Source organism: Stegodyphus dumicola, chromosome 8 (genome assembly GCF_044657685.1).
Source record: "Stegodyphus dumicola isolate Sdum_Otavi_A_Nest chromosome 8, ASM4465768v1".
NCBI classification, from domain to species: Eukaryota; Metazoa; Arthropoda; class Arachnida; order Araneae; family Eresidae; genus Stegodyphus; species Stegodyphus dumicola.
The window spans coordinates 107,375,235-107,389,014 of record NC_140775.1 but is presented as its reverse complement, the minus strand read 5'-3'; the positions used below and the strand labels follow the sequence as shown (position 1 = coordinate 107,389,014).

General features: G+C 30.8%; 1 protein-coding gene across 2 annotated transcripts in view; it reads right to left on the bottom strand.

The window, feature by feature from the left end:
* Positions 1–13,780, bottom strand: part of Mccc1 (Methylcrotonoyl-CoA carboxylase 1) — a 118,744-nt gene that overhangs the window by 76,084 nt on the left and 28,880 nt on the right. For both annotated transcript variants that reach the window (XM_085822244.1, XM_085822245.1), the window contains 3 exons: positions 7,502–7,719; positions 5,006–5,153; positions 684–805 (listed from right to left, as the gene is read on the bottom strand). In XM_085822244.1, the coding sequence (XP_085678370.1) occupies positions 684–805; positions 5,006–5,153; positions 7,502–7,719 (488 nt within the window). The remainder of the gene's footprint in view (positions 1–683; positions 806–5,005; positions 5,154–7,501; positions 7,720–13,780) is intronic.

Sequence of the window (13,780 nt, the reverse complement as noted above, 5' to 3'; positions counted from 1 at the left end):
GGTTCCGAAGGGCTTTGTCCCTGAAGGACTATTGTTTTTGTTTTGTGATTTTGCCCTGAATCACTAATTGCCACCAAATGTTAGAGTCCTGCATTATATTTGAAGAAATTAAATAATGAAAAATCTGCATAAATGTATGTATATTTCGCGCATTGTGATAAAACAATGGTACATAGAGCCATCGAATTTTGAATGACGTAATCCTCCTACGAATATGGGCATGTGAAAGACCAAATTTGATATTTGGAATTTGTTTTATTATCGATTTCATATTTTGTAAACCTTTAACGAATTTTTGATTAACAAACTGAAGGATTTCAAAGCGAGCAATGGCAACACTCTACAGGGAGGGGCTTTTTTTTTCTCCAGCGCGCGAAACTGTGTATCGGAAATTCTAAAGATATGCTCATTTTAAAATTACTTTGCAACATTGCTATTGAACTGAATTTTATGGTTTAAATGCAAAGAACATGATATTTAATAAATAAAGGTAACACACAAAATGTTAAAAAAATGCCCCTTTAGACGTAATTTAAAATCTTAAACCTTTCAGATTTTTTTTTTTTTTAATATTATATTATCAAAGACATCAAACTGAAATACTTTTGATTTTTACAATATGCAAGTCATGGAATTATAATACTTAGCATACATTAATGCATTATTTAAAAGGTCAAACACACCTTGGTCTTTGAACAAATTGCTCCACGAGCATCGTATCATCACCAAATGATTTCAAAGCTTCCCTTCTTGCAGATTCCAAGGCAGCATCAAATTCATTTTCTGATAAAACAATTCGCATACCCTATAAAATACTTAAAACTTTATTTAAATATTTAAATCATAGTAGAAAATTTCTACATTTGATTAATATATATATATAAAAAAAGGCTGAATTTTAAACTTCAAAAAGAAAGGAAAAATAAACAGAAATTATATCCATTAGAAGACTACATTTACCAGAAAAAGAAACAGTATTTTATCCAAATGCAACCAATTGCAATATCATATTAAAATACATTTTAGATCTGATTTCATTAAGAAAAAAGATGAAAGAAGGTATGTTTTGACTATCCATACCTCCAAAAAAAGTTGTCTACTGATTGGCAAATTTGTACCTTGTTGAAAAAAACACTTTTTTGGTTACGTTTATGGTTCATAGGTACCTTTCGTTCATGAATAATGATTAAAAAAAATATCTTGTAGGAAAGAAGAGATTTCATGAGAAAAAACAACTTAGAAAAATTCTATTAAGAATAAAAAAAATAATATTTGTTGGTTACTTGACATCCATTGATAACACTGTGAACTATCAATGTACTGGCATCTTTTGATTCAAAAAAAAAAAAAGTAAGAAAGAAAAGAAAACTCATCATCAAAATGATAGTTAAGCAGAAAAAGTGAACCAATTTGTACTCAAACACATGTGTGCTACATGCATGTGTGGCTGGGTACCATCACTTGTATGCTCAAAAATATCCTTGGGGGTTGAGAGAATAAGAAAATACCAAAAATAATGTAAGGAAACGAAACAACTTTACTAGTTCATACTTGCCAACCTATGACACTAAAAAATCAGGAGATTTTTTTAAGAAATCGGGAGATTTTTCACAATGTTAAAAAGACTTTTTAAATGATGAAAATATAGTTTTTAATAATGAATTAACTTTAAATAGTAACTAATTCTTAAATGCAAGCAACACAAAAATACCTTACACATAAAAAACATTTTTATTACTTGCATCGATTAAGAAAAAAGAAAACCACTTTAATCAGTTTTTGTACAAATGTTATAAACAGTGGCAGATTTTCCTTTCTTTAAGAAAGAAACTTCATAATTTTGTTCGTAGTAATTGCCACGTAGGCCTGCTTTCGCTAATAAAAGCTTTTCTAATGTGTCATCACTAATATTAGATCTAAATTTAGTCCTCGTTTTCGCAACAATACTGAAAATTTTCTCACACTCTGCATTATTATGGGGAACTGTCAAGATGGCCAACATAATTCTAGACAGCTCACTATATTTTAAAATTCCATCAGCAGACATTCTGCATTAGCAACTTTTTGGTCCTCTGTTTCCAAAGAAAAATTTTACTTTTCGTTTTTTTCAACACAACTCATGTTGTCCTTGTGTTTTTGTGTACGCACATGTTTGAGAACGTCCGTCCTTCCACCATGCGAAATCGAAAAATCGCAACGACAGGCAGTACACATCACAAATTTATTACATTTCCTTGAGGAAATAATGGAAGGAAAGTCAACTGTGTACGATTTTTGAAACGTACACAAGTATTTCACCTTTCTGGCAGACATAACAAAAGATGATAATTTCTAAAACTATTTCCCTAAGGCACGTATACTCAAACAACTCAGGACAAAATGACCAAAATAACTAAAGAACATCCAAATAACAGCTTGCTTTGTCCTCATTGGCTAATTAATATATGCCAGATGACACGTAGTGGAGCAGGATGTTCGCTTTGGAGAACTGGAGAACGACGTTTCTGGATATGTATATGCTAAGCTCTCACTTACAAAGCAAAAAAGTTATCTAATTCGCAAAGTTTTGTTTTAGATATAACTTAGAGAAAATTCAATTGCTTTCAGACTGCCAATATCACTTTTTTTTTTTTTTTTTTTGGTTTTTGTTTATATAACAAAGTATTAAGCCAAGTTCCATAAAAATCGTGAGAAATTTTAAGAATAAGAAAAAGTCGGGAGAAATATATTGTAAAACGGGTTGGCGGGAGAGCGGTCGAAAATCGGGAGGCTCCCGCCTAAATCGGGAGAGTTGGCAACTCTGCTAGTTAAAAAAACACAAAAGAGAATTATAACGTATTACTATAAAAATTGCTATTAAATACAAGCCTATAACTGAAAAATGCATGCAAACTATACAATTAAGTTCTAAATTTGTCGTGGTATCTTTTCTACCACATTTTACTGCCAACCTTTAACGTTATCTATAATTTAACACTTCCTTCTTCAAGTTAGTTATTTTTACTGATGTGGCTTGCATACAACATTTAAACCCATCTGACCCAGAAAGTTGAACGAAAACTGGAGTCAATATCAATTTAAAAAACCACTATGCAATTGTTTAAATATAATGTTATGCAAAAATCATCATCATATATTTGCAATCAGAAAGGTAATGTAAAACTAAAACAGTTATTGCAAATTACTGGCATGATACAAATTTCTGTTAAAAATACATGCAGCTTGTTTTACTAATATAGAAATAGTATATGCATACATATCAATGAAAAACTCAGAAACATATGAATATTAAATATGCTTAAATAAAATCAGAAACTGCAAATCCATAAAAATTTGCTTAATACAGTCAAAAGTCTTTAATCCGGACTCGTCGGGACTTCGGCGATTCCGGATTATAGATCATCAGTTTAAATCTGGTAAGATGGCATGCAGAAATTATAAAATTAAAAATATGAAACTGCAATTTATGAAATAAAGAGCAATTATGATCTAAAGGGTATCAAAATTTACAAAAAAAAGGAGCTTAATATTTATTTGTTTACTTTATCAAACATTTCTTTCAGCGTGTGCATGCGTAAAGCATTCATTACACATAGTCGAAATTAGAAAATTACAAGCAGAAAACTATTTGATGTGTATTCGTGATATTTATAATGACGAAGAATTTGATTTAAATCATATCAAATTCGGAATACGTCCAGATGAAATACTACATTTAGTAAGGAATTATAAGCCGAATAAAATAAAAACATCTGCCCTGAAGATAAGAATAGTGCTGACAGATCAACTTCCAGTTCATTGCGCGCCGCAACGTTCTCTCCCCCCCCCCCCGCAGAGCAGCGTGAAATTGATAAACAGATTTCTGAATGGTTAGAGAAACAAAGGATATGCCTTTATCCATTTTTTTTGCAGCTATTCCACTTTTTGTTTGATGGGCATCGAAACATGCTTTCGGTTTGTAGATCCTTTGGCAGCTCCAGAATCGGAAATTCTTTTTGACATAATCGAAAGTTCAAACTTACCTTTATAAAATTGCTCTAACAGTCTGCAAAAAATAATAAGACAGATCCAATTAGAAGATTAAGGAACAACGCAATCTGCAACATTAACTCAAGTAGGTAATTAGATAATTTTAGTCTAGCTTATACCGTCCATTATACATTAAATGCGTATGCGTAAACGTATTATGCGCATGCGTAAATGCATATGCGCATGCGTAAATGTATTGTGAGCATGTGTGTAGGATTTATATTTATTTTAACTAACATTTATTTTAAGTTTAAACTATCTTTCCTGTCAAGCCTTACTTTCCCCTGGAACTGCCAATGCCAGAGTATGAAAATTTTAGTAGAACGCGCAAGGATTCAAATAATCAGCGGAAGTATTCTGAGTTAAATAGAATGGAAACGAGTTCGAGGTGTGCTGTTCTTACTTCACAAGCGCGGAGGTAGTTAGCCAGAAATTGAATTCAGCATTTCGGCCTGTGTGCTTGCCTTGGAGAACTGTTAATCGTTCAACGTGATATTCAAAGTTTGCTGAATTTGCAGCGGTATTGTAAAACGCGGTGAGGTTAGTTACTTTTAGAGAGCCTCGTAGTTAGAGTCTTGTTATTATTTTCTTTTCAGGTTCTTATTTTTATTTTACCGCCGGGTCGGCGTAGTTTGTGAGCGTCAAGAGCACGCAATTGTAATTTCTTAAGTTGAATAAAAAGGGACTTAAACCCTTAGCAAGACTCTGTCTATTTTCCAGTTTCAACAGTCACCTCTTGGTTGCGTGCAGGTTGGAGGCGCGCAACTCTACATGCGTAAAGGCATTATATGTTTGCGCATGCACAGAAAGTTTGTAGGTTTGAGGTCCGGATTAAAAACTTTTGACTGTATTATTTTCTACAAAATTCATACTTTACTTGAGGCTTAATACATTCAGAGTTACTAATAAAATGTTTAAAAGTATTTAGGAGAAAAATACATATTACATAACTATATTCTGATTCTCATATTCATACCTTTCCACCACCACCTCTAACTGCCTTCAGCATTACAGGAAATCCAATATTTTTGGCTTCATTCTTCAAACGAGAATCGGACTGATCCTCTCCATGATATCCTTTTATAACAGGCACACCAGCTTCAGACATAATAGATTTTGAAGTACTAAAAATATGAATAAGAAATTGATTTAAATCTTAAGATAATTTGAATTGTTTTATATTTATTTATTAAGCATCTGCTTTCCTAAAAACAGAAAGGGTTTGGAAGCTGAATTTAGAGTGTTATGCCTGCTTGAAGGCCACACTGCTACCATGAATTTCTAGTGATTAGAATTTTTTTTTTAAGGCATTGAACACTTCTAGCCATTAGGTTTGTTTATGGCAAATTTTATGAGCCAGAGCCTTCCTGGGCATTAAATTGTCCTGTGAGCAGTTAGGCTAAACTTACTACATTTAATTTTAAGTTCAGCATTACCTTTTCAGTTAGGCTGGAAGTGTTGGCTTTTATGTATGCACAAGTGAGGCCAACTATGAAATTATATTGATTTAATAAAGGGTTCTTTACACCCTTCTTCTGACTTTTGTTGTAACTAAGACCTGAGGATAATTCCTCCCCCAGCCTTTTAGGTCTTAGTTTATGTTACCAAGGAAAATAAGACTCTATATGCTAGTTATTTTTCACAATAAAATAGAATGCTATTTCAAAAAGTTGTTTTACTCATACGTTTTTTGCTAGATTTACATGACTTTAATACCAATTTGATATGCAAAAACACACATACAGGGTGATTAAAAAATATCTGGTAAAAATGTAAAGCCATTTAGAGAGGACCATTGTGAGTAGATTTGCAGTGGAATGTCTGCATGGAAATCATGTGCTGAGATGGTACAGTGTGCTGCTAAGTAACAGAAAAATGTGTTACAGTATAAGGTATTTCTCCTGCTTTTCTAGCATGCCTTCGTGGTGTCATGTCAATGGCTCTGTACGATGGGCCAGTATTCCAGAGTCCGTGATTCGATTTCTGGCGAAGGCGTTTGCTCATTTTTCATCTCTCCGGCTTTTTCAATTAACCTAATGCCTCTACAGTGGCACCCAAACTAAAAGGCTGTTGGATGAAAATTCTCCACACCCAGGATTTGGCGATTGGGTCCCCTAAAAACTCCAGTCACCCTTTAAAAATGGGAGTATATAAGGTATTTCTCCCGCTTTTATATATGTATATATGCCTCGTGCTATATATGCATTTTATCTATGGTGCAACCCCACACATACAAAGCATTTCAGCAAGCTTCTGATTTGTGTTGTGATGCCTACCATTTGAAATCCAAATGGGAACAGTGATCTAAATCAAAATGCTTTGGGAGGGAGGAGTGGGAAAGGTCTGATCGAAATAAAGGTTATATGAAATTTGTTAAAACTTAAAAAAGGTTTATATTATTCAGACATTGACATTAACCAAATCATTACAGGTCATGGCCATTTTCCTTTCTATTTTAAGATGTTTAAATTACAAGAGTCTGACCTCTGTGATAACTCTAACGAACCGGGCACTGCGGAGCATTATGTGGAAACATGTAAATATTTTACTGATATCAAGAATGAGTTTAAAAATAATGATGTTTCTAATATATATGATATTTTAAATGATTTTAAAAGACTGAAAAAATTTGCCAGGAAAATGATGGAGAAGATTAATCATGATAAGCTTGCAGTAGGGATTTTAATTTTAATTTTGTTTTTTAGTTATGTTCTTTAGGTCTGTTTGTTAGAGGTGTTGTTGTTTCTAGCTTGCTCTGGGGCAGCCTCGGAAAAAGGCCATAGGGCGATGTAAAGCCTGACAGGAGGGTCGGGCTGCATCCCTCATATCATATCAGAATGCTTTTACCAACAGCTCAACAGCATCTTGTACCACTTTCAGGTGTCATTTCTACACACACATTAAAAAATCTAGTTATTTCGGTTCTGTCTTATCTCATTTACATTTTTAACAGATATTTTTTAATCATTCTATATAACACTAATACACAATAAATTCTTTTCATTAAAATTTTAAAAGAATGTTTTAATGAAATATAAAAATGCATTTTCAATTTCAAAAAGTTCTAGAAGTAGAAATTTATTACTTTCCTATAATTAAAAAAAAAAATTTTATTGTTGTGCTCTACGTTAATAATTAAATTAATTTAATAAACCCTTCTAAATCTAATATTGATACATGTTTTCAAATATAGAAAATTCTAATTAGCTTATGTTTAACTTGGGTCATAAATTAATTTGGTCTTGTTTACTCTTTTGCATAACAGTGCACAATAGCATCTGAGATAACTTTTGTAACTCCTGATGAAATTTTACATTTAATAATTACTTTGCTTAGTGTAATTTTATTTCATTAACTTTTATAGAAGAAAGTATAAGAAAATTTTGCCTCACAATTTTGCAATAATAGATTAATAAATAAAAATCTATATAACTACAAATGGTTATAAACATTCTGTTGAAAGGTTACCAACCTTTTGATTCCCATGTCTCGTATTGCTGAAGCAGGTGGACCAATAAAAACTAAATTTGCTTGTTGACATAAATCTGCAAACTCAGCATTTTCAGAAAGAAAACCATAACCAGGGTGAATAGCTTGTGCTTTTACTTCTTTGGCAACTAAAATGATTTTTCTATGATTTAAATAACTTTCTTGGGATGCTGCTGCACCTAAGCAGTAAGCCTCATCTGCCTATTAAATAATAGTTATAGTAATAATAAATCAAGAAGAAAAGAAAATACATAAATTTTCCTTAGGAACTGGAAAACAAATTTGAACTTAAAAATACATAATAAAAAATGTATAGTAAACCCTTGCCAAATGTGAATTTGTGGAATGTGATTTTTCATAAATGTATTACCATAATTGTTTTTGTTTTTATTTAATTTGTTCAACACTAGAATTTCATTCATATGCAGTTTAACATTTATTCATCTACACTGAATGCCTGCCGAAATCAAATCCGCTCTAAAGTTATTAAAAATTTTACAAGATTTCCATTGACTAAAAATGCAGCCAAAGAAATAAAACAAACTGCAAAAGCAACTGGCAGTGAAGGATTTTCAGGTCTGGAAGTCAAAGAATTACACTGCATTATGTTATAATACCAAACAGTGAAAACAGTGCTAATGAAAATGAAAAAGGTGTCTTTACAAAAATTGTTAAAACTGCACAGAAGCTGTCTGAATTTGCAGTGGAGATTGACCCCAAATGAAGAAAGAGCACTTTATGTGAGATACTGAAAATTTCTGTGCTCTTTACTTACAAAACTTTCGAAGAGATGCATCAATTATTGCACACAGCAAAAATCACCAGCTTTAAAAAAAGTAATTCTATCACAGATTTATGCATGATAAAAATCCTTTCAATCAACACTTTTTTTAACACCACAATATTTAGGTTTGTTTAAACAATACATATTTCCTTATTCTGAATTATACCCATAAAGAGTTAAATTTTCGAAAAACCATTTTGGCAACTGTGAAATGTATTAACGATGTAACATCTACCATTTGGCAAGGGTATATTGTATTCCTAAGTAATGAGGGGGTTAGATTAGGTACAATAACACGTGTAAATTGGTTTCCTATTAAATTCTGAAAAAAAAAAGTCTAAAATTTTATTGGTCACTCAACATTTATTACCTGTAATTTGACAAACACATAGCAATATGATACTTATATGTCTTTTTCTTTCACATGGAGACATTTCTTAATCTTCAAAAAAATTTTTTAAAAATTTTAATGCAATACATGAATAAAATAAGGAAGAAAGTAATCAATAAAACATCCTAACATAAACTTGAAAACAATTTGTTTAGTCTATAATTAAATGAAAGGACATTGATATATGAACGTTAATTTTTGGAAGTGATTACATATTTTGTTATCTTGGAGTTATGTCCTATTCATAGATCTCCATGTTCTGAAAATGTATTATTCTCATTTAAAATAAATCAAAATAACTTGACATTTCTTTAGAAAAAATGGTACATATAATTGTATTTGAAGCTTCAATGACAAAGAAATACTGAACTGATTAATGTGAATCATTACTGCACCTTAAACATGAAATACAGTGGGCTGTTGTCAAAAGTTTTGGTTTATTGAGATTACGGCAAAGCACACTTGGGCTATCTGCCTAAGGGGAGGGATGCCTTCGTAAAGGACTTTCTAAGGAAAACTGGCTCGTATACACGTTACACATGGGGAAAACCCAAAAAATGCCTATGCAGCCAGCCCGTTCGTGGGATTCGAACCTCGGATCGAACTACCAGTGTTTAGTGACTTTACCCCCTACTCAACAAAGATAATGAAGTGAAAACTGAGGACAAAATCTGAAATCTACTGAAAAACTCTAATAATGGTGAGATCTTAAATTCTGATGATAATACTCAATGAAGATTCTAAAAATAACAATGATGTTAATGACATAGTACAAGATAAGATATAGTTATGGAATCTCACTTAAATATTTCACAGAATATGTTACTGAATTCTCTGGCAACAAAAATAGAAGAGATATTCTTCAAAACATTAAAAAAATTTATAATGACATTAAAAAACATGTAAAAAAAAACATTCATTAATATTACCCTAAAACTAAGCTTCAAAACATATTTCATTGATTTAAAATTTTATATACATTTTATGAAAAATAAACTTACATACTGTCTGATAAAATATCAGCATTACAACTAATATAATATAAATTTTGCCACTGAAATACTTTGTTGCAAAACTAATTAATTTAAATAACACTGAAGATTACACTACAATTTATGCTCAACAAAGTAATAAATCAAAGCATCATTTTTAAATAATGGAAAAAGAATGCTGTATCAAACAAAAAAGACTTAATCTGATGTTATAGTATCTTTTTGATCCCAATCTTAGAGAATATGGAATTTTTAATAAAACTATAAATTTATGATTAAAATATTAACATTAATTTAACACATATAAAAGAAATAAAATGGCTGTTACTAAAGTACCACAAATGATATGAGGCTCATTCTGAAAATTCTGTAAGTATATGACAGCCGATATTTTTGGCATCTATGGCAATGTTATCAATGAAAAAATAATTTATGTTCCTAATTAACCCTCTCGCTGCGCATCCCGCAATTTCCACGGGCAACGTAAATGTAGCAAAATTTGCCCATCCCATGATTTCCGCAGGGATGAATTTTTACTGTCTATTTAACTGTGCAAACCCGCTCTTTCCCCGTTCAAGGTTTCCTTTCGGCTTTTCTGCGATGTTTAATTATTTATTTAGATGTGGTCTAACAGATGGCGTTAGTTGTCCACATTTCTGCCAAATATACAAGAATACGTAATGTAGCATTTTGCGCGTGCTTTTCAGAGCTCAAAGATGTCTGGCAGGAAGGGTTTCGCGAGTGATATAACCTATATTCCTGACGATATTTCTGACACTGATAGTAGTTCTGACTCTGATTTCAACTATATTGAAGATAGTTATAGCGAAACTGCTGAAAATTTCTCGGATTCCTCTGCAGATAGTCATGAATCTGAAAATTCAGTTTCTATTGAAAATGTTTGACAGTGGTGCAAAATTGATATGCAAAATATTACATTATGCAAATATTTTCACTAGTATATATGTTTTACCTTTATTTTTTATAAAATAAATCATAATTTAACCAATATTAATTTTCAAAATTTTCCTTTTATATCATTATTCTTCAATTTCAGTATTCCGACAACCTTTTTCTATGATCTAATTCTATACTGAAAAAAAAATTCTTTTACAAAAAATTTTTGTATATTTTAACTCTAAAATATATGTAGATTTGAAATATGTAATTAAAAGAATACGCAATTTTTGAACCTATTTTGATAAAAAAAAGTACACAGTGATTAAAGCCTTAACTAAATTATGATGAATCATTTTACGATGGAAAATAAAAATTTAAGTCATTACAAAAGAATTGCAGTATTTTCTGCAGGGTAAAAAAAAAGGAAAATTATATTCAAATAGCCTATGATTTAAAATGATTCTCAGATCAGCAGGTATACAGTTCGAGAAAGCTTTTTGAATGGCTGGTTTATAATTAACAAAAATTAAATCACGAATGAAAAATCAAATTTGGAAAATCAAAATTTTTACATATCTATTTTGCAAGAAGAGATAGTAACTACAATTTTTTTTAATTATAAATGAAGACTCATGGTAATAAAGATGTGCAGGATCATGCACAAAATGTCATACCATTGGTTTTTGTTTATTATACATTGTCATCAAAATATTAATTACAGTTACTATTAACTACAGACAGTTAGCTATGCATAAAATTAATGCACAGCTAATTGTCTGAGCATGGGAAAAAAGTTTATAGTTCAATATCTCCACCTTTTTGCTTCACAATGTCTTGTAAGCAAACCTTTGCATTTGTCACAAACCTACGACCCACATCTTCTGAAATTGTGAAAAAAAAAAAAAAAAAAAAAAAAAAAAAAAAAAAACTGCATAATAAAAGTTTTAAGTTGCACTACATTTGCAGGATACTTTGTAAATACCTAGCTTCCGAAAATCCCCATAAAAAGAAATCACGTAGAATAATACTGGGCTATGCAGGAGACACTCTCACCATCTTACGGACATTCACAAAACTGATGTGCCATTACATGCAAACTAAACATCTAATACAGAAAATCAAGAACAATATTTGTAGTGTACAAGTGGGCTCCTTCTTTCATGAACCAATAAATGTCCAAAGTTAGACCTGTTCCCAAAAGCAGAGGAATGAATTTGATCTGATATTAACTTCTGACATCTTCCACACCTTCAATAAATAAAAATATGCATTTTTAACATACAATATATAATACTATATTGCCCCCTTTTTATTCCTTGCACAAAGGAATATTGTAATTGCAAAAATTTTCAGGTATCATATTTCAATGAAAATATCCATTTTGACCACTATCAAATACAATTTAACGATGTTTTTGCACAATATCTGTACATAAGAACAGAATAAAGGACCGAATGGGACCAAAAGTAAACTTTTTGGGCACTGAAAAATCTGCCTTCTTGCCTGCTGGCCAAATTGCTTGTTTTTACATAGAAACTGTAATTTTAAATGTAAAAAATAAAATAAAATAAAATAAAAATTTAAAAAAAAAAAAATAAAATTGTTTTTAGATAGTGTTTTATATTTTTCAATATTTTTCAATTTTTTATCAAGATATTTTGAGGTATTATGTATTTTTGCCTTGCTGTGAAGTGAGAACTGAAGTAACTGAATGAGAAATATATCTCTAATGAACTCCGAGGAAATAAATTTAAATGAAATGCAGAAAAAATTGCATATAATTTAATATTTCTTACAAGGAGGTCATGCGGCATACACATAAAATTTTTTTAACCTTCCAGCATGCTCATATGCACAAAATTTACGACAAATTTAGTTTTGCATTGCATTGCCATCTCACTAACATAAGACCCTTTACCTATATTTGAATGCAATATCATTTGTATTTTGCAATAATAAGATTTTATTTTTTAATTTTGCAATAATAATATTTTATTTCTTAACAAATTTATTATCAATATTCACTCATTTCTGTCGTTTTTCGTGCCCAAAATGTTAAAATAACAGATGTCGTAATAAATACGATGCGCATGCACTCATGTAAAATTGCCAAGCGCGTGTGCTGGAAGGTTAACTAATTTTATGATCCAAAAAATAGAGAGGAAAAAATTATAAGAGTAATTTAATTTCCGAAGATCATAATTACAATCAAAATATAAAAAATGAAAAGTCATCATGGATAAACTGCTAGTAGCTATCACAATGTCATTTCTTTGGAAGAAACCTGCATTCCATTGAGAATACAAAATAACAATGTTACAACATCAGAAAAATATCTGATGGTAAGTGAGCCGCACACATCATGCTCTGCATAGTGTGTACCTCATAAAGACTGCAGTTCTCAAGAGAAGTGAAAAGAAATTGAACATTGCTCTTCAGAAATTGCACGCTAAGAAAAAAGCAGATCACCCTGTACCCAATAACCAGATAAAAGATGTTTTACTTGGGCTGCTATATGAATATCTTCCATGAAAAATTTATAACACAGAAGAAATTGAAATGCATTAGAGAACATTACCAGAATACACATTAATATTTAAAAGTGAAACAGCAGTCGGTTTAAGAAACTGAAGGAATATGTCACTGTGTTATTAGTGTGCAACATAGACCAAACAATTAAGAAGCTATCACTAGATTTTGACAAATGCAGAAAACTTAAATGTTTGAAAGGAATCAAGAATTCACCTCTGTAACACAGTGGCTTTCAAGCATGCGTTCATGACAGAGTTAAAAAAATGGTTAAAAAAAAAAAAAAAAAAAAAAGATTTTTAGAATAACAGTAGCTGGCAAAATATAAAAGTAATATTTTTTAAAATGTTGAAGAAAACGGACAGTGAAGGATAAGTGTCAATGATATGCAGGAGTTTTGTGAATATTTTGTCTTCAGCCTATAGCCTTTTACAAGACTGGTACTTCTTTTTTATAATGTGAAAAATAAAATGCGAATGCATTTTAGCAATAAAATTTTCTATTATACACACATACCTTCAGTGTAATATTAGTTTTAAAGGAGAAGAATAAACTATTTAAGAAATTTAGATTTATGGCAATTTCATTTATAAAATGGTGTCAAATGTAGGGTCCAAATGATTTATCCAATTGAGAACAACCAGTGTCTAAGACTAAAAATTTTAT